At 44.6% G+C, this 19,080-nt stretch overlaps 1 protein-coding gene across 1 annotated transcript in view; it reads left to right on the top strand.

Annotated features, from left to right (window-relative positions):
• LOC144134487 (BPTI/Kunitz domain-containing protein-like) overlaps positions 1–18,861 on the top strand; it is a 38,557-nt gene extending 19,696 nt beyond the window's left edge. The window contains exons 3-5 of the mRNA XM_077667396.1: positions 15,519–15,590; positions 16,441–16,593; positions 18,708–18,861. Of these exons, the coding sequence (XP_077523522.1) occupies positions 15,519–15,590; positions 16,441–16,593; positions 18,708–18,784 (302 nt within the window). The 3' untranslated portion in view covers positions 18,785–18,861. The remainder of the gene's footprint in view (positions 1–15,518; positions 15,591–16,440; positions 16,594–18,707) is intronic.
• Positions 18,862–19,080: the final 219 nt, after the last annotated feature.

Here is a 19,080-nt window from a genome sequence, read left to right as displayed (position 1 = left end):
CACAAGTTCTCTGATACTTTCTGCTCGGCGAGTTGGTTCATGTAGCGCGACAGAAAAGAAGAGGGACAGACAAGGACGAGCTCTTGTCCTTGTCGTCTTTTCTGTCGCGCTAGATGCGTTTACAAGTTCTCTGATTCTATGGCTAGACAGGGCAGCAAGGTTATGAAAAATCAAAGAAATATATCATGCTTTTTGTGGCTGTACGGGATATGGGGCTGTATTGCCCAAAGCAAGTAGCCTATGTAGATCATTACTGACTCGCGGGTGAACCTTCATGCTAGAAAATTATCTATTATATGAAAACTGCAAAGTAAAACTACTTTTTCGGCAAGTTTGTTGCTTTATTGAGACGCAACTGCAGCGCGAAAACCACAAACATATAAGAAGGAAACACCTACAGTCAAGGGCAATCACTGCACTCACAACTGATTTATTGCACCAAGGCAAGGTGAATTTAAAGGCTACATCACTCATGCACGCTGAACACGGAAAGAAATACGTGTGCCAATGACACATTGAAAGGCACATCTTGTGGCAGAAAAAAGGTCGTACATCAGACCATACAAGAAAATTGAAGCATCGCATACGCAGTTCTCGCACCCTTTCCTTATATCGTATATGCTTCTAGAAGATCGCGTGCGCTGCGATTTTTGCTTCTACCTAGTATTTTTGTGTTGTAAAAATGCCATAAAACTAAAAGTTGAAGAATATTAGAAGTATTAAAAACGTAAAAGGCATTTAAAAAAACTTTTATGAAATTTCTCATACAAAACTGGGGCAATAAACTTCAGCAAAGAAAAGAAATGGAGGTTATAAAATATTTTCATTGAAAAGAAGATAACCGCAGGATGCAAACATTCAAAATTTATAAGCGACACAATATGCTACGGTTGCACAGGACCGGTTATATGAATGTGGCTAAGCGTGTTATCGCAAATACTGCGTATATGAGAGATATACGAATAGGCACAGAGAAAGCTTCTACAAAATCTGTGAGCCATTGTCTACCAGACATGTTACAGAGGAAATGCTTGGAGTGTAGACATTGTTAAACAATGCAAAAAAAAACCCACCTACTAAATGAACCAGTGTTCTGCCACGGTATCTTGAGTACTATACCATGTGCGTGATTTACAGGAATATGCTGGCCCAAGGGATATCAGCGTGACATAAGAATGAAGCTCGGGCAGAGCTATCTGTTAGGCGTGATCAACCTTGTTCTAGATTGAGAAGAAGCATCAGTAGAGAGTATCCTAATATTTGAAAACCAATTGAAAGAAAAACTAGCAAGTGATATTAAGAGAAGGTTCAATGTCGTGTTTAAAAAGCGTATCAAAGAGTTTGAGAAGTTCGAGAAGAGCCCTCCAAGAACATATTATTGAAAAATGGGACCTGATTTAACTGAAAATACCGAAAGGGAGTAATTTGTTTCGTTAAACTGTTTAGGGGAATCACCCAAGGTGGAGTAAATTTGTATTGAACAATTACTCACTGGCATCAACCCAAGCACAGCCATGCGGATACAAAGGAAAGCTGTACAGCTTTCTCAGAAACTTCTTAGTTAAAGAAAAATTAATTTTGGTCAGGGGTTCGAACCCTGGAGTAGGACGAATATTTCTTTAACTAGGGAGTTTCTGAGAAAGTTGTATAGCTTTGCTTTGTATTCATATGGCTTGCGCTTTAGTGATTGCCAATGAGTAATTACTCACTTGTATTAATAATTAAATTTTGGAAGCATTCTGCGGAAACCTACCAGACTGATTCCATTTCAAGGTTTCTTCCAGAGCCATTGCATGTACCCACAAATACTACCCATATAATGTCAAGCCACCAAGATATACAATTTTTAGAAAAGTTTTTCAGAAATAATATTTTGGATTGGCTTTTTGCATTGGCTTAGACACGCTCCCTGAGACGCTTACCTATCGAGCAGACCAGAACACTGAGCGCGAAGAGCCGCATCGTTTCCGTCTGAGACAATACGTCAACCAGCGTCTGTGGTCCTTGCGTTTAAAGCAGTCATGATGCGATGAGTCGCACGGAAACATATCGTTATGGGCGACATTTGTAGACTTGTTTTTTCTAAAAAGATTGCCGTCTCCTACATCCTTCGAGCTCTTGAGCTGAAGTTTAAATTTTATTCACCAGAAATGTTTACGGAATCTGTTTCGCGCTCAAACGCGCACCTGGGGATACGCGACAGCCGACTCGAGCTCACTGAGGCATTTTTAAGGCGACAGCCTTACTTGCTTCATGAGTCCGCAGAAAGTGGCCGCCTCACCTCTCAATCAAATGACGTCATCAAAACTAAAATAAATAAAGTAAAAATAAAACAGAACAAAAAGAAAAAAACATTAACAATGAATGAAAAATAAAATAAAAGAGTAGAAATAGAAATAATAAAAATACAAATACACAGAAAAAATGACAATATAACGCGTACTGCCGTCGAGGAAAAAACCCGCGTTCTAGAAAGTTTCATGCTTTCGCATTCCTGCACGCAAGCAGACAAGTGCCCTCAGAATTTTTAACGCAACAGCTCAAAATAAGTTTCTTTACTGTACGGTTAATAATACATTGACATGCACGGTACCACGAGTAAATTACGTATTCCTCTTGATGTAAAGCTTGTCTGGGACCTGTTCTGTCAGCGGGCTTGTGCGATTCGAGGACTTTACATTGGCCTTTGAGAATGGCGTGATGACGAGCAGCTATCTTGGCGCCCTTTATTTTGTTTATGGCGGACGGAAGCCAAGGGATATTATATGCCGCACAACGGTAAATATAAACAAGACCAAATGACAGCGGCTGTCCCAAGTATTAAAGAGAGTGGGCCAAGTGCACATAAAGCCTAGGGCACAGGGCTCATCGATCGTCTGCTTGTGTATGAAGATTCACGCTGCATGGAGTGTAAATGCCTAGAGCGAACTTGGGAGCGCAATTGTTTTGATGGGCAGAATTCGATTGCGCAGTAATATTGCGGCTTGTTCAGCAACGGACTCGACGTAGTGTGTTATTTCCAGCTCTTCTCATTATTGTAGACAGCTGAAGAGCGATATTATTGAGAATCTGTACTGAAGCGTTAATTCGCTGGTATAAGTTAGAATTGTACACACCACAAAAAGAAAACAAGGTATGACATGAACGAAAACGTGAAGTTGTAGCAGAAGCCTTTTTAGGTTTTCTTGAATATACCGTGGGCCAACTGGAGAGTTACAGATCTCTAGAACTTCAGAGATGTCTATGCCTCTTTTCGTCTCCCAGGATAGGTAGCAAACCACTCAAATCGCATCCACCGACAGGATAAATTTCACCGCGGTTCCTTAAAGGACCCTGTAATCACTACATGATACATCATGATGGATATCTGTAATCTCCTCGCCATGAAGAATTTCTTTCGTGCTCGCGTTCGTGCTGACACACATGCCAAAGAAGGATGCTAGGCTAATACAACACTCAGCTTGCCTTCGCAACAATGTAGCGACTGTTGAAGTTAGTAAGTGACATTTTACGCGTTGATTGAATATCAGTTATCCTTCGCAAGTACCTGCTGCTGCACTAAATGGGCAAGGAGGGCGAAGAAACACAACACATAGGCGCGGACTTTCACCTTTCTGTTATGACGCGATTCAAGGGATCACATCGGATCACTTACAGTCTAATCAAAACACCAACTAGCCCGACAGGTGTCACTGCTCTTGTTGCCGTACGCGAAACGTCTTGAGAGAGCTTTATTATACTTATACGTACACACACCCTTATACGTATACTCAACCATCGCAGTGATTGGCTAGGTAAGAAGGGTGGCTGCTAATAGGCAGGCATACGTCTTCACAAGAGTGTAGAACAACACCGAAAGCCGTTGGCGAGACAGCATCACCGTGCGGCCGGCGACCAACGGTTCACAAGAAACGGCACAGTAATGGCAGGGCCATTACCTTTGTGCATGCCAACCGAAAAACTCCCCTTGACACGACACGGCACCGCGCCTTCAAGAAACCGCCGGCAACAGCGGGTGACATTCATTTCGCCGAAGCAATCCCGACGGGACGAGAGTGCCCTTCAGGCTCCAGCGAGGCGCCCTGCGGTTAGACCAGACAAGGCTGCCTGCAGTAGAAAGCGGAGAGTTCGCATGGACAAGGGTCAGCGCCCGCCTGCACAGGTTGTGGAGACAACGACGAGTGGCGAGGCATACACGTAGGGCCTGACGCCCTAGCCTAGTGTCGACGTCATTCAAAAGTCACCGGGCCGTAAGTTTCGGAAAAAGTGCAAAGCGGCAAACAGTGGGGTTTCTACAGGGCGCAACAACCCCCACCAGGGGAGGTCGCCCAGCTGTGACCCCAACGGTTTACAGTCATGACTCGAACGCGGGAACCGCTAGGGGTCAAGCTGAATGTGCTCTAGGGAGGCGCCAACTTGACGCGTGAGGAATGGGACTCCGAGGTCGAAGCCGCTGCGGTGGCGTAGTGGCATGAGCATCCACGTCGCATGCGGGAGGTGCGGGGTTCGATATCCCCAGTGCCGCCGGGTACCCACCGGTGATACAATGGGCACAAGCTTCCTTTTTCCTGGTGCCCGGCTTGTCTGGGGTGAAGTGCTCGGAATATGGGTCTTTGACCGCACCTTGATTAGAAGAAGAAACCTTGTGCCATGGCGCTCTTTGGTCGCAGATCCTCTTTCGCCATAAAAATTTCACTATCGACTCCGAGGTCCGTTTAGTTTACTTTTGTTTGTTACAGTAACCGAGGGTTTCGAGTGTACTGTCAAAGTTGGGTACCGGGACTTGCGATTCGGCGGGCCAATCACTTTTGCGATGGTCACTCTGCGCTTCGCATGTTTTCACTAATTAGATGTTTTTGATGTGTGTGTTTTAGGGGACACTTATTAGTACTTTCAAGTTTGAAGGGCTTTGCACGCAGCAGGGAACCAATAGTGTTGAGGCTTGCTACTGTTGAATGCTCCCTGAACCTGAGACGAATTCTCGAGAGTTTAAAATCGAGCCCGATAGCCAGCCCGTCGTTCTGGTTTAAGGTTAAGTGGTCTGCGCCTCCCGCTCTGCCGATTGAGGAGGTTCTGCTATGTTAGACCGTGATGTTGCTATGTTTACCCTCTAAATAAGCGTACATAAACTTGCCTATTTTTTTTTGCTGAAAGAACATTCGTCTACAAGAGCACCTTTTTGCCTGACAAAGTTCACTCTCGGACGGATGCACCTGGGTACAAGGTTTCGGCTACAAAGTGGCAGAAGAACCACCAAGATATTACTGGTGCTGTAGACGGCATGCCTCTGCAAGCAAAGTAAAGACAAGGCGTACGCAGCAGAGGTGGCGACCGAAGACGACAGCGGACAAGAGGCGACGTTACGGAACAGCCAGCCGCCGACAGTTCGGAAAGACCAGAGGAAGGAAAGAAGCAGCACCATTCGAGATGACCTGCAGAGAGACGGCGGCAAGGACCGCAGCTGTGTGCCAGCGACGCTAGCCTGCATCCGGTCAGGAAAAGCCGCGCATAGAGAAAGAAACTCGACGGGCACCTGAAGGTCGAGGCAAGGCGACGACAACGTGCACAGGACCAGCGACGTGTGGTTAAAATGCCGGCGGACGCCCACACCAAGGAACTCACAGTGCGGAACAACGAATCGAACCTGTGAGTTTCCTTGGTCTCATTGGTCACGCCTCTGTGCATGTGTTGGAGCCGATAGGATAGTTAAGAGGTACGGAAAGCAGCAGGGAGAGTTATATCTGCGCCAGCCCACACTCGATGTGTTGTAAGAATTCGAAGCGTAGAATGCGCGCTTAAGGGGCATTCAGGCTGAGCTGGCTAAGCTGAATGGTAGAAAGACGCTGCTCTTCGAGCAAAAAAATCTCAGGACTTTGAGTACGCGACGTCGATGGCATGAGGAGATCGCCAGCTGCCAGAGCTCAAGTTGGCTAAGATCAAGTATTTGAGAAGGGCCGGTGAACTGGCGATGGTGAATAGCTCCGCTTCCCGAGAGGAACAGAGGCCGCCTGCGCTAGAAAACAGCAGTCAGGTGGCTGTAAGCAGTCAGCCGGTATTCGCGAAAACCTGCTAGTTAGAAAAGGCTGCAGAAAGCGCAGGAAGTGAAAACAAGACTCGTGAAGGGCGCGAAAATGTCAGTTTTTCCGCTCCGCGAGAAGGAAGCTGCGAAAAAGAGCATTGCGGTCAGCATGAAATCATCAGGAAAGACAGACGTCAGATTGGCGAGTTAGCAGCAGGCGGAAATCTAACGTTTGAGTAACGGCGCACCCGTCGCGGTGGCTCAGTGATTAGGGCGCTCGGCTACTGATCCGGAGTTCCCGGTTTCGAACCCGACCGCGGCGGCTGCGTTTTTATGGAGGCAAAACGCTAAGGCGCCCGTGTGCTGTCCGATGTCAGTGCACGTTAAAGATCCCCAGGTGGTCGAAATTATTCCGGAGCCCTCCACTACGGCACACCTCTCTTCCTTTCTTCTTTTATTTCCTCCTTTATCCCTTCCCTTCGGCGCGGTTCAGGTGTCCAACGATATATGAGACAGATACTGCACAATTTCATTTTCCCAAAAACCAATTATTAATATTATTAACGGCGCACCGCACCGAGCTTATTGTTCGAGGTGCCCTGTATTGTGATCGACGGCAGGAGCTTTTCATCGAAGCACGGTGCATCCGAGGCAGTAAATGGAGATGAGCTGGTCGTGTCAAACGTAGGGTATGCGCTACGTTTGTCGAGAGCACTCAACGGGTACCCGATTATGTCATTCGAAGACAGGGCAATGCGTAGCGACTTTCCATCAGAAAAATTTGAGTCAGGCGACGGCAAGCGGGCTTATCCCGCTTCTTAAAAGCCCTTTAAAGCCTTAAAAGCCTAGCCTGAGTGAAGGAGGGCGGAATGGCTGTCGCGGACGAGTTCCCTATATCATTTTTTCGCTGTAAAACTTTTTTCTCCGGTTGTGGCGAAGTACAAATGCATCATCAGACCAATGGTAGAAACCATGGCATAATGCGCGCCATTTATTTTAATATTTTGAAAGGAGCCAAAGGCGTCGCGCCTTTTAGTTTTTGGATGCATTTTACATAAATAAATATACGATACACGGTACGAAAAAGAAATAAAAATTGGTTTTTCAGGAAAGGAAATGACGCAGTAACTGTCCCACATATCTCGATGGAAACCCGAACCACGCCGTAAGGGAACGGATAAAGGAGGAAGAAAGAGGTGACGTAGTGGAGGGCTCCGGAGTAGTTTCGACCACGTGGGGACCTTTAACGTGCACTGACATCGCACAGCACACGGACGCCTTTTGCGTTTCGCCTCCATCGAAGCGCGGCCGCCCGCGGAAGGTTAAACAGCTTTTAAAGCAAAGTCTATACTATAATTTCCATAAACTCGAAGGCAGCAGAATGTTTCTCCTCAGAGAATTCCGTCGTGACCTCAATAGCTCCATAGTGCGGCCGACGCTGGGTTCACCATCAGCGTTCTAAAAGACGCATGGGAGACATTTTGAGGAAACGCAGCTGCTGTGGATGTTTTTTCGCTGCATACCAATGGTGTCCAACCCCGGGGACGTGTAAAAATAGTGAACTGCTTTTTAGGGTTAATCAGTGGTTGTTTAATGAATTTTATTCATTGAACGGAAGAAAAATACAGGGAGCTGGACTACGTTGATGTGAGCCGATAAGACGATTATATTTATTTCTAATGTTTTTGCCTATGGCGCTAGTGGGCACCACGGCACATTTTTTTGAGTCTGTGTTTTTTGCGTCAGTATAACTTGGTTCTGTGCATCCAAATATTTTCTTGAATGTTTTTGGTTTCTTATCGCAACTTTCCAGTAAAACAATCATCTAACCACGCGATTTCAACATAGCAATACTGAACTCTAAAACACATTTCTTTTGAGGCCTCCGTGGTAGTATTGGTAAATTGAGTGATTTATTCTTATGCAACATTTTGAACTGTCGCCTGCATGTGGATGTCAAAGGTACAAAGTATACCACTGTGTGGAAGTCTTTGTTCAAGCAAGCTTTAGTGATTATACATGTCTCCCAATTTTTCAGCGACACATTTTATCATTGCACATATCAGACAGAACTTAAAGCAGTTAAAGTATTTTTCCATGAAGCAATGCTCTCTGCATGTGAAAGTAGCAAATTACAGTCTAACATGTGCATTTACAAGCATATGTGCAATGAAAAACAGGGGTAACTTCATGGAGTCTTTTGTGAAGGTTAGTATTTAAAACAGTGGAATATTTCTCTGCTATTCAGTACAGTCGCCTACAAGATCAGAACACTTGCTCTTGGCGGCAGCGGTGATCGGACCCGGCACCACCTGAATGCGAGGCGGACAATCTACCATAAGACCACTGCTTCAGACTATCCGGACGACAGTACTGGCATTAACAAAAACACCAGTGATGTTGTCTGGACCGCTGCTAAAATACCGAGAAATAGATAGCAGAATGTGTGTTGCCGACTCTTTTAGAAACGCAATCTTTTATTATCACAGTTTCTGTGATGACTGGGGTAGTTAAGACGTGATGAGGAACACCTCAGCGCGACAACAATATTCGGGGCATCACGTTATATAGTAAAATTTGTTGATTTTCAAAAAAAAGACGTGAAACACAAATATGAGACGGTCCTGTAAAGAATTTTTGACTCCCATGTTTAAAGCTGCTGACGCGAACTCGCTGAAGCATTATTGCGTCGCTTCATGCTTTATTTAGCACGGAGCTTTCTAGTTTGTAAGCGTAATTACTATGTACAGTTCTTAAATGTGCGCTCTTAAGGTGCTGGGAAGACCAAGGAAAAAATAAAAACTGCCCTGCCCGCCCCGCTTGTGGCACAACTGGCAGCCGTTTTGAAATATACGTGGCCTATAGCGCCCGTAGCAGGAGCGACAACGAGGCAGCACGGCGGTTCTATCTCAGGCGTTCGCTCATTGCGAGACTATGCCGATCAAAAACGAACTTTACCTCTCACATGCGAACGGGAGTGCAACGCACTTTATGAATTTCTTTTGGGGCCTTCGGCTCGTTTGATGCTGCGCTGCTCATGCTTGCGACGAGGGAGCGCTCTTCGCATTGAAAATATTCTGAGGTTTTGTCGCGCTCTATACAGCCACGCGGCCACAGAGTATCGCTTTGTGGAACGGGAAAGCCCTGCTCTGGTTTTCATTGCGGCTTCCTATTTTCTTCAGATTAAAACAAGCATTATTTCTTTTATGCGTTAGAATTAGAACCCCCTTAGTGCAAAAAGCGTTCGTCGTTGGCGGCGCGTGAAGACTCGCGGGAAAGGAGGCAAAGGGTGAGGGAGAGGTGGGAAGAGAGAAGGAGAGAGTTTTTTTGGTTTTTGGTTTTTGGGGAAACAAAATGGCGCAGTATCTGTCTCATATATCGTTGGACACCTGAACCGCACCGTAAGGGAAGGGATAAAGGAGGGAGTGAAAGAAGAAAGGAAGAAAGAGGTGCCGCAGTGGAGGGCTCCGGAATAATTTCGACGACCTGGGGATCTTTAACGTGCACTGACATCGCTCAGCACACGGGCGCCTTAGCGTTTTGCCTCCATAAAAACGCAGCCGCCGCGGTCGGATTCGAACCCGGGAACTCCTGATCAGTAGCCGAACGCTTAACCACTGAGCCACGCGGCGGGTGAGGGAGAGTGGATGATTCCTTTTTAATGCGAGGCTTTGTTCGTGTCAAGCGTTTGCGGCCTTCATCGGTCGTTCGCGGAGGGGAGGAGTCAGCGGCGCATCGCAAACATGAAATGATGACACTTTTTTTCACAATTGAATAACGTTATTTCGACATAAATGAGACAAGAAAGAAACGCCTGGTTCAATTTGCGAAAGCGAGACAACTGTGTGCGCATTGTTCACATTTCGTTTGCGATTTTTTTTGTTGAGCTTGTTCATGCGGAATGTGGTTTTATGTATCTACATTCTATGCACGTTTTTTTTTACCGCCCTATCACTTTACTCGCTATGCTGCTACATTTGCTTACGGCTATTGCATTTAATATTTAAACCATTGTTCTAAACCCAACGGCTGAGCGATAAGTTGTACATCAATTTTTATAAGAGAAGAAAATTTATATGTGATTTCTGACCGCACAGGGATGCCGCATGTATGAAAGAAAAATATCCAGTTATTCTTTTATGGGATAGTATATTCAGCGAAAAAAGACCCCTAAAATTTTCGTTGCGATATAAACAGCAAAAAAATTGCGCTGAATTCAGAAAAAAACGAAAACCTTAATCCCCAATTACTGCCTATCTGTCACGTCCGATTGTTTAGGCTGCGAATAAATTCACAAGGCTACAAAAACTACGATATTGGATGACGTGCAATGCCCGTTTTCAGACCGAAGAACGTTCAGGCCACCGAGTGGCCAGGATTCTCTGCGAACTTAAGGCTTCCAGCACATCTGAGGCAGAACTCCGGGCTGTGCAATCGGCAAGACGTGAGGTGTTGCCGTGTCCGCATATTGTGTTAATAAATATAATATCATAGTAATAACCAAATATTCTAGACCGGATATTGAGTAGCATTTAAGGTGTTAATGACATTACCTTTCATTTTTGTATATTTTTGTGCGTACTTCCACGATTGCATGATGTGGCCGAATGTTTAGTTATAGGGGCAACTAATTAGTCGCAAGCAGGCTATGGAAGGATTTCTTAAAGCAGCAATTGACTGCACATAGTTGTTGAAATATGCTTATGCTCCAGTTCCTGAAAATAAGCATGCAGCCTCACATTAGACCGATTGTAAAGCTTCTCCCAAGAAATGTCATGTGTTGCTGTCCAGTCGGTTGCGGGAACAGTTTGAAATCCCTGCCTTTCAGATAGCAACAGGTAGACGTATCTTTGCAAAAAAATGACGCGAAAAAATGACGATTCATGTGCACATCAACATCAATCAGTAGGCGATTGAATAAGCAGAGCCGAAATGAGAAAATTGGATTGAATAATTCTGTGATGTGTATTTGTATGGGTGTCGTTCTAGTATTGTACTTTGTGTCGTACTTTCCTCCTCCTCCTCCTCCTCCTCCTATATAGTTCAAAGCGCTACGATAAAGCGATGAGTTGTTAGTCAGCGCTTGCACGTGGTTCTTTCCTTCCGTCCATGTTTCTTTGCGCTGTTCCCATCTTTTAAAGATAAGCACCAACTGGCCGAAAAATAAGTTTATGATATATTACAAACCTTTAAAATTTGAGAAAGTGAGCGTGCTATGCGGCAGAAACACCTGATCCGGCGCGGACCTCGCGAAGGCTCACCACTGTATGTAGAAGGCTGGATTTTTGGGCCGGAGCCCCGGACGTTAGTGGGCTTCCCTAGAAAATCTATGTATCTATATTTGTAAACAATACTTCATGCCAGCACGCACGCAGGCGCAATAACAAAAAGAAAGGAGGTGAGCGTCTGCGTTTAAATGTTAAACTTTTTACGAACGCCCTAAGGAGTTCAGTTTAGTTTACGGAGGTATAACTCCCAAAGCGACTAAGGCTATGAGAGACGCCATAGTGAAGGGCTCCGGAAATTTCGACCACCTGGGGTTATTCAACGTGCACTGACATCGCACAGTACACGGGCCTCTAGAATTTCGCCTCCAACGAAATTCGACCGCAGCGGCCGGGATCGAAGCCGCGTCTTTCAGGCTAGCAGCCGAGAGCCATAACCACTCAGCCACCGCGGCGGCGCCCTAAGGACGTAAATGGATAGAATGGACCATAACTATTCCGGTTTTGAGCAAAGCAGGCGTGCTTCCTTGTCCTTTCTTCGCAAATACTAGCTTTATTCGCATAGGCCAATCCGTGATTGACATTAATGAAAAGTCATCGGTGCGAAAACTTTATGAAGGAGCTTTGCCGCGCATTCCAGAGATTTTTGCAAATTAAAAAAAAATGAATATTGTCATAGACTTCTTCCGACCGTTTGCCTGGAACTGTTGATAGCCACAACATAAAAGCGGCCAGCTTTGCCAAGTAGCAGGAGTACGCCCCGTGCAGAGTAGCACCGTCGCCGCATACTCTTCTGGACGAAATGCGCGTACTTCTAGTCGCTGCTCTTCTCTTCACGGCGCGTAAGTTACCTTTGTGTGCATGCCTTTTTCAGACCATTTCGATGCGTTTCATAATGTATATAAAGCATGTTTTCAATGCGTTTCATATTGTATATAAAGGACGTTTTCTTATTTTACAAACAGGAAACTAAAGAGAATTTATCACAGCAACAAAACACTAATACTTGCTGCCAAATGTTCCTTTAATACAGAAAACTTTGTTCTGAATGAAACACGGAGTGAACAGAAACGCTACATCATATTTAAGGCAGAAACCACTTTCTGCTTTTGACGATCTTGGTCCTACATTTGACAAAAGAAATCGCAAACATTAAACGCGGGAATACAAAATCTCTGAGTGCAAAATAAAATATATTTCGGGTCTTCCAAGCAACGACTCCCTTATGCATAAGCAGCAGAATAAGATAATAATACAACCCTTTTCGACAGCAACTGGACGGTTTCGGATGGTTTCCCCGTGGCGCAGAAATAACCACGATAGCTGCCTCATGCCATTGCCATTACCCTACGCCCGCCCATTCCGTACATGTGTTTAGTGCAAGGCTTTCGCAAACCATATGACCAAGGCTGGCACACTCTCGACAGCGACCAATCCCAGGCTCATATGCTGCTTAGGGCTCAGACTCTCTTGGATAAAGTTCCCTTGAGATTCTAACATTTAGCCATTGGCTGTTATGGGCACCGATTTGCGCTGTGCGCACCGGTGAAAGTGAATAGAGCTGCACATATTGGTTCTTTTAGTTTTATTGTGAATGCCTTATTTTTTATGTGTACTTGTGATGTGGGTGCCGTGTAGCGTCTTATTTTCGGTCTTTTTATCATGTCTATATTGCCTTTTCTGGAGCGAGCTGGTGCTGTACGTACCTGTTGAGATGGCAGTTGGCAAATGAATTAGCAAACCAAAGCGCAAAAAAGAACACTTGTGTAATGTGACGATCAATGTCGACACTGACTCCCTTCCTCTGCATTTCTGCTTGTCCTATACAGGATCCATCCGTTTGTCTACGTGATATCAGAGTGTTCCTCTGAGGTTAAAGATCAGATACGAAGTCAAATTTCATCAAGCAGTGCTTTTTCGCGATTTCATGGGGCAATGGTAGAGGGTAGGCTGCACGTCTTTACAATCAGTGTGTCACACTGCCAGGTATGTAATGAATGAGGAAGGCTATACACTTTTTATAAATGTTTATTGACGCGTGCCTTCAAAACACATCTAGAACTGGCGGCGTGTGAACTAGAAAATAATTTTTATTTGTACAGAAACAATAACTGCGATTTACTAGGTACCTCTTAAGAACGAACGTGTTTCATCACTCGCCACTAGAGAAGTGAGTACACCCCTGACGTGCTAACAAAACTCAGACTTTGGAGATTGGTGGTGTGTGTGAATACCCAAAGTACCGAGAACCAAATGAAAACGACTCCACACATGCGCAATAAACTTTGCGTTACCCCTAGATTTTTATACAGACAGTTTTTACGACGCGCGATGTCTAAACATTTATGCGATAGCTACATCTGGCCTAGTGGAACTAGCTGAGTCGAATTGCAAAGCCAGACTTTCACCGCTCCGTTTCGCTGGGCGTTCCTTCTTCATCTTCCTCCCACTTGACACGGCGCATGCGCACAGCTGTTGCAGCTGTTGCGCGCCGCGCCGCGACGCCGGCAGCAGCAGCTGCTCCGCACCACGTGACCAACCCACGTGACCAACAGCGCTCAAGTGGTGCCACGCTGAAGGTTCGAAGAGGTGGCGTAGTGTAGCTATCGCTACAAAAGCCGGCGGCATGTGTTAGTTTGTTAGTGTGTGTACTCGCAGAGGTACAGAAAATACCAGCGATGGCAAGAAAAATAGGGTGACGTCATCAAGCGCCCGTATGACGCACACAGGAAGCCGAGCACCGCCATTTGAGACAATATGCATCTCGTTCGTCTATACGTATACGCTGGCTAACCTCGATGTGGTGCCATTTTTTGCCGACAACATTCGCGGCAATACTGTGAGCAACCATTTGTAGTATAGCGTTCCGGGTGGTGTCATATGATTTCTTGTGTCATATGATTTCTAGGCATTTTGGCAACTAGTTTGAGACAGGGACTCGAATCGACGATATATGAACCTTCAATTGTGTGCCTTGCCAGACTTTTGACATCTTCCCTTAAAGCGCGGCTGAGGTGTCCACCGAGATGTGAGATAGTTGCTGCGCCATTTCCTTTCCTCAAGAAACGAGTTCTGTATCAAAATTGTGAGGGAACCATTTGTCGCACACCATTTCGGGTGGCGTCAAACGAGTTCTCTTGGCATATACCATACATATAGCATTAGTCAGGTTGGAGGCACGTTCGCTGCAGGTATTCGAACCAAGTGTGCGGTTGTTTCTCTCATACCTTTGTGCATTCAGCGTTCGGTGGAGCCTCTTCGTTTCATTTCTCAGCACGCAACCTGCGTCGAAGTCGAACGCTGTGCAGCGTTCTACTTCCTGCTCGGTTGAGCACTAAATTTCCTTCTTTGTTATCTGCAATATTTCGCCATGGTCATGGCATTACAGCAGAGGGATTGGACCTCCGTAATCATTATCAAACGGATTAGTTCCTAATGACTGGCGGATATCCAAGGTAACACCTATTTTCAAATAATGTCAGCTTTACTCCCCACTTAACTATCTTCCAATATGCGGTTTCGATACCGGCCGCGGCGGTGGCATTTCGGTAGAGGCGAAATTCTAAAGACTCGCGTACTATGCGATGTCAATGTACGTTAAACAATTCCAGGAGGTTGCTTACCGTTAACATGCAAACAACCAGCACCTTTTGCAACTTCCTGGAGCATATCGTTTACAGTCAAATCATTAACTACCTCGAAGATCGCAGCATTATTTTCACATACTAGCACGGCTTCCGCAAAGTCTTTGTAGCGATAGCTACACTACGCCACCTCTTCGACCCTTCAGCGTGGCAGCACTTGAGCTCCGTGGCGGCGCCGTTGGTTGGTCGGTCACGTGGTTGGCCACGTGGGTTGGTGGCGTGGCGCGGAGAGGATACTGCTGCCTGTGGCACGGCGCGCAACAGCTGCAACAGCTGTGCGCATGCGCCGTGTCAAGTGGGATGAAGATGAAGGAGGAACGCCCAGCGAAACGGAGCGGCGAAAGACTGACTTTACGATTCGACTGAGCGAGTTCCACTCGGCCAGATGTAGCTATCGCGTCACTCCTGGCTTAACCAGAGCTAAACCACCGCCAATTTTTCATGTGACACTCATCCCGCTGGCTTTACTAATGACTTACATTGTAACTAATAACAGATGTCGGGATTATTATTAGCCTGAAGGGAGCGAACGCATAGCACGTATATTACAACTCTCCTGTTTGGCCTACGATATGGATTGTGGATATTTGAATTAAACACGAAGCATCTAATAATCCCTACTCCTTGCAGGTGCGGCCTTTTATTTTGAAAACCCTGGCGTGAAAATATGTGCTGATCCTGAAAGAAAAGAGGAATGCAGAGGTAGAGTATATCGCCGGTATTTCAGTGGAGCGAAATGTTATTATGGAAGTTCTGATAGAACTTACTAAATTTTTCAAACGAGCCCAAAATCCTCTGGAAACAAAAAGCGCAGCAGCTATCTTATTTGAAGTAAATATCGCAGCCTTATCATAATGAAAGCACTTGTGTCTTTGTGTTTTTTTTCCTTCTTAGAAATTTAAGAGATGAAATCGAAAAGCATCTAGGACTGCTTTTCACATCGAAATCCATGAGTTTTTGTAGTGTCTTACATGGTGATCTTTTTTAACCCTTTGGAAGAAAACTGAGGACAACTTCATTAAATGATTGTCTGTGCAAAATTTATTCTCTGATTTTTCCTCGTTATGTTAACGCTTTTCCGGCAGTTAAAGGAGCACTTATCGGCGAGAAAATTTTATTTAAAAGCCTCTCCGAAGTGGAATGAAACTTGTGACGTTCTTACTGAATAGGACGAGTTGCCGCCGTCTGAAAAAGCAATCCTTTCTTCACATAGCCACCCCAAGGTGGCGCAATATAGTGTTGTTGGAAAGCCATGTTTACAATGAGCATACTACTATTGTAATTTGTATCCAAGTTCTATGCCGAAATGAGTGAACGGCGTATATTCGGCATGTCGCGAAACAGCAACACTGGGCGTTGAAGGTTTCAATGAACTTCTCATGTGGGTGTGTGCTATCGAAAGTAATTACTTGCCTTGTTATAATTGCAATGCAGTTATAGGAACAACAGCATGTATTGAACCACTGTCCTCGGAGTAGAAAAAAAAAACAATGTTTTTGGATGCTGTTCGACTTCTTTTTAATGCGCATATTTCTTCACTTTGTGTTCAAAGAATTATGCAGTAAGATGCCCGATGAAGGACCTTGCAGAGCCCTGATTCCTGGTTGGTATTTTAATGGAATATCATGCCAGAAATTCACATACGGAGGATGCGGGGACGACTACAATAACTTCGATTCCGATGAAGAATGCATGGAAGCATGTGGTATGTTTCAGCACTATTCTAAGAGATTGACACAAATAGCTTAAGCCATTCGATATGTTTGGACAATTATTTCTTACCATTGATTGTTGGAGGTCAAGAAAGAATACGCATAAATGGAAGCTGCATGAGTGCCCTTTGTTGATTGAGGCACTGAATACAACTCTATTAATTTTTTTCTCACTTTTTACATATAATACCTCTGCTTTGCATTGTCGTTGTCTTTTTGTGGTCGATTTGGAGCGGGACTTGCCTTTTCTTTGTTGTATTTTTTCTCCACTCCTGTAAGCCCTTCTTAGGCTGACAGTATCAATAAACAAACAAACAATATTGTACAATATTGCTCTCTCTGGTGATCAAGTTTTGTTCAGCAGTAAGATGAGGACATACTGCAGATAAAACGGACAATCAGATTTTCTTGGTCCTCTGTTCAAGCTTGTGCCGTCAAGATTACAAAGGATCTCATAATCTTTGTTTGGAAGCGAGGGGCGGTACAGTTCAGCCCCAGAGGTCTCATCAAGAAATACTGTCTTGGCAACACTGCTGTTTGCTATACCGGATGGTGGTGGCGATAGCAATACTTCGTTTTTCCACTTTTTATGGATCTTAACATCTCCATTTTCGGTAGAAATAGCCTTTGTGTCAGTAGAGTTCGGAAATTTATCGCTACAGGTTTTATTCATTTCGTCAGCAGCATCTTTTTAGACAATAATTTTAAAATTTATTTGCATTATCCAACAATTTTAGATCATCATAAAAGACAAATAAGGACCTAGATGAATTCTTGCGGATAAGGAGATATCATGCGCTGAACAGCTGGACGTGGCGCTGTTTTTTTTCAGGCAGCACCATTTCTTGTTTCATTAAAGAATGAAAGAGGCAAAAAGATAAAAATTAAAATTTAGGCATCGGCGAAGACTATAAATATTGGCCAACATGACCATTGTTCAAACAGGTTGGTGACTGTTTAGTGGCGGCTTGGCGTTGATATATATATATATATATATATATATATATATATATATATATATATATATATATATATATATATATATATATATATATATATATATATATATGGCCTATTAGAAGTACTATACCTACGAAAAAAAAGAAAAATATTTTTTGCCGATTTTGAGTGGAGGGCAAGATGAAAATGACCGCCCTTTTTTTGTTTCCTTGAAGGCAGCGCGGTTTTAAGTCGGTGGCGAGGTCATTGCACCTTTACGACTATCTCTGAACGCACTTCATCAAACAAATAAGCTTTCTTAGCGTTCATAACGCCCACTTCCAGCAGTAAGCAACGCCCGTATATTTTAGTCAGTGGTGGAAGCTTCGGCTACGTTGATGAAAGCTTTCTGAATTTGACATGCACCCAAGTGATAAAACTGAACGCGAGCAGATTGCAGACAAGAGGGACCATGCGAATGCCGATAAGCAACGTGCACAGTAGTGGCCAGTCTGCTTCAGTTTTTCCTTGATAAAGTGAGGCTGACGTCAAAGCTATAGTGTTTTAGAATTGAGGGAGGCTTGGAAGGGAAGACCAAGCTACTTTGAAGGTGTAAGAAATGCACTTAGTAAATATTGCGCACGTGCAGAACGCCCATCTCTCATACTTCAGCGTTCGTATTTAACCAAAACTGCAAATCTGAAAACTGCTGAGCGGTTTCCAACGTTGTATCGTTCCAGATCATGGCGGCGCAACACAGACAGCCAAACTCTTACTTCCTTACGAACGTGTTGCCGCCGCAGGTGCTTTATGTTCGCGGTAGATCAAAACATGTAATGTATTTTTGCTTATAATTCACCCGATCAGATGAAATGAATTGAACGAATAACTGATCGGTTCAATTAGAATGCAGACAATACGGTCATTTTGTCACGGATGATATCTGTGCTCATTAGTGCGGCCGGGCAGCGGCGGTTGTTCCTCTTTGTATTTAGCAGTGTGCAATATGAAAACGTTTTATCACAATTTCCTCTGCAAATTTATGTTTGAATTCGTACAAGTTTTTCGAAGTTATCTGGCATTCGGTGCGCTGCACATTATGTCGTCGCGAGGAAGTGCTTGAATGCTTTATCTTCGTCATTCGCTTAAGTTCTTTCTTCTGTTGCAGGCAATTACACGTACTCACGATTAAACATGACCTGGGAAAGCAATTACCTTGGTAACCACAACAATCGCACACAGTAAATTAGAGGTAACTTGGATGAGCAGCAGCTGTTAATCTGTGCAAAACGTATCCTAAAATAAACTCGGTTTGAGCAGTGTTTCCTTTGTTGTGCTTGCCTTCATATTTCGCAGATGATTTGTCTATTCAGGCTGCAGTGAAACGATTGTTGTACTAAACGTTCCCATAATCTTTGCCCTACCCTTCAAAGACTGCCTAGTTTCCTCAAACTATAGACATTTTCACAAACAGTTCCACGGCCGCCGCCATATTGAGCACTGGACTGTGCTCATTGTACAGGAAAGTTCTCTCCCCAGTC

Source organism: Amblyomma americanum, chromosome 5 (genome assembly GCF_052857255.1).
Source record: "Amblyomma americanum isolate KBUSLIRL-KWMA chromosome 5, ASM5285725v1, whole genome shotgun sequence".
Classification (NCBI taxonomy): Eukaryota; Metazoa; Arthropoda; class Arachnida; order Ixodida; family Ixodidae; genus Amblyomma; species Amblyomma americanum.
Note: the sequence above shows the minus strand (reverse complement) of the source record. Positions and strands in the feature narration are given on the sequence as shown.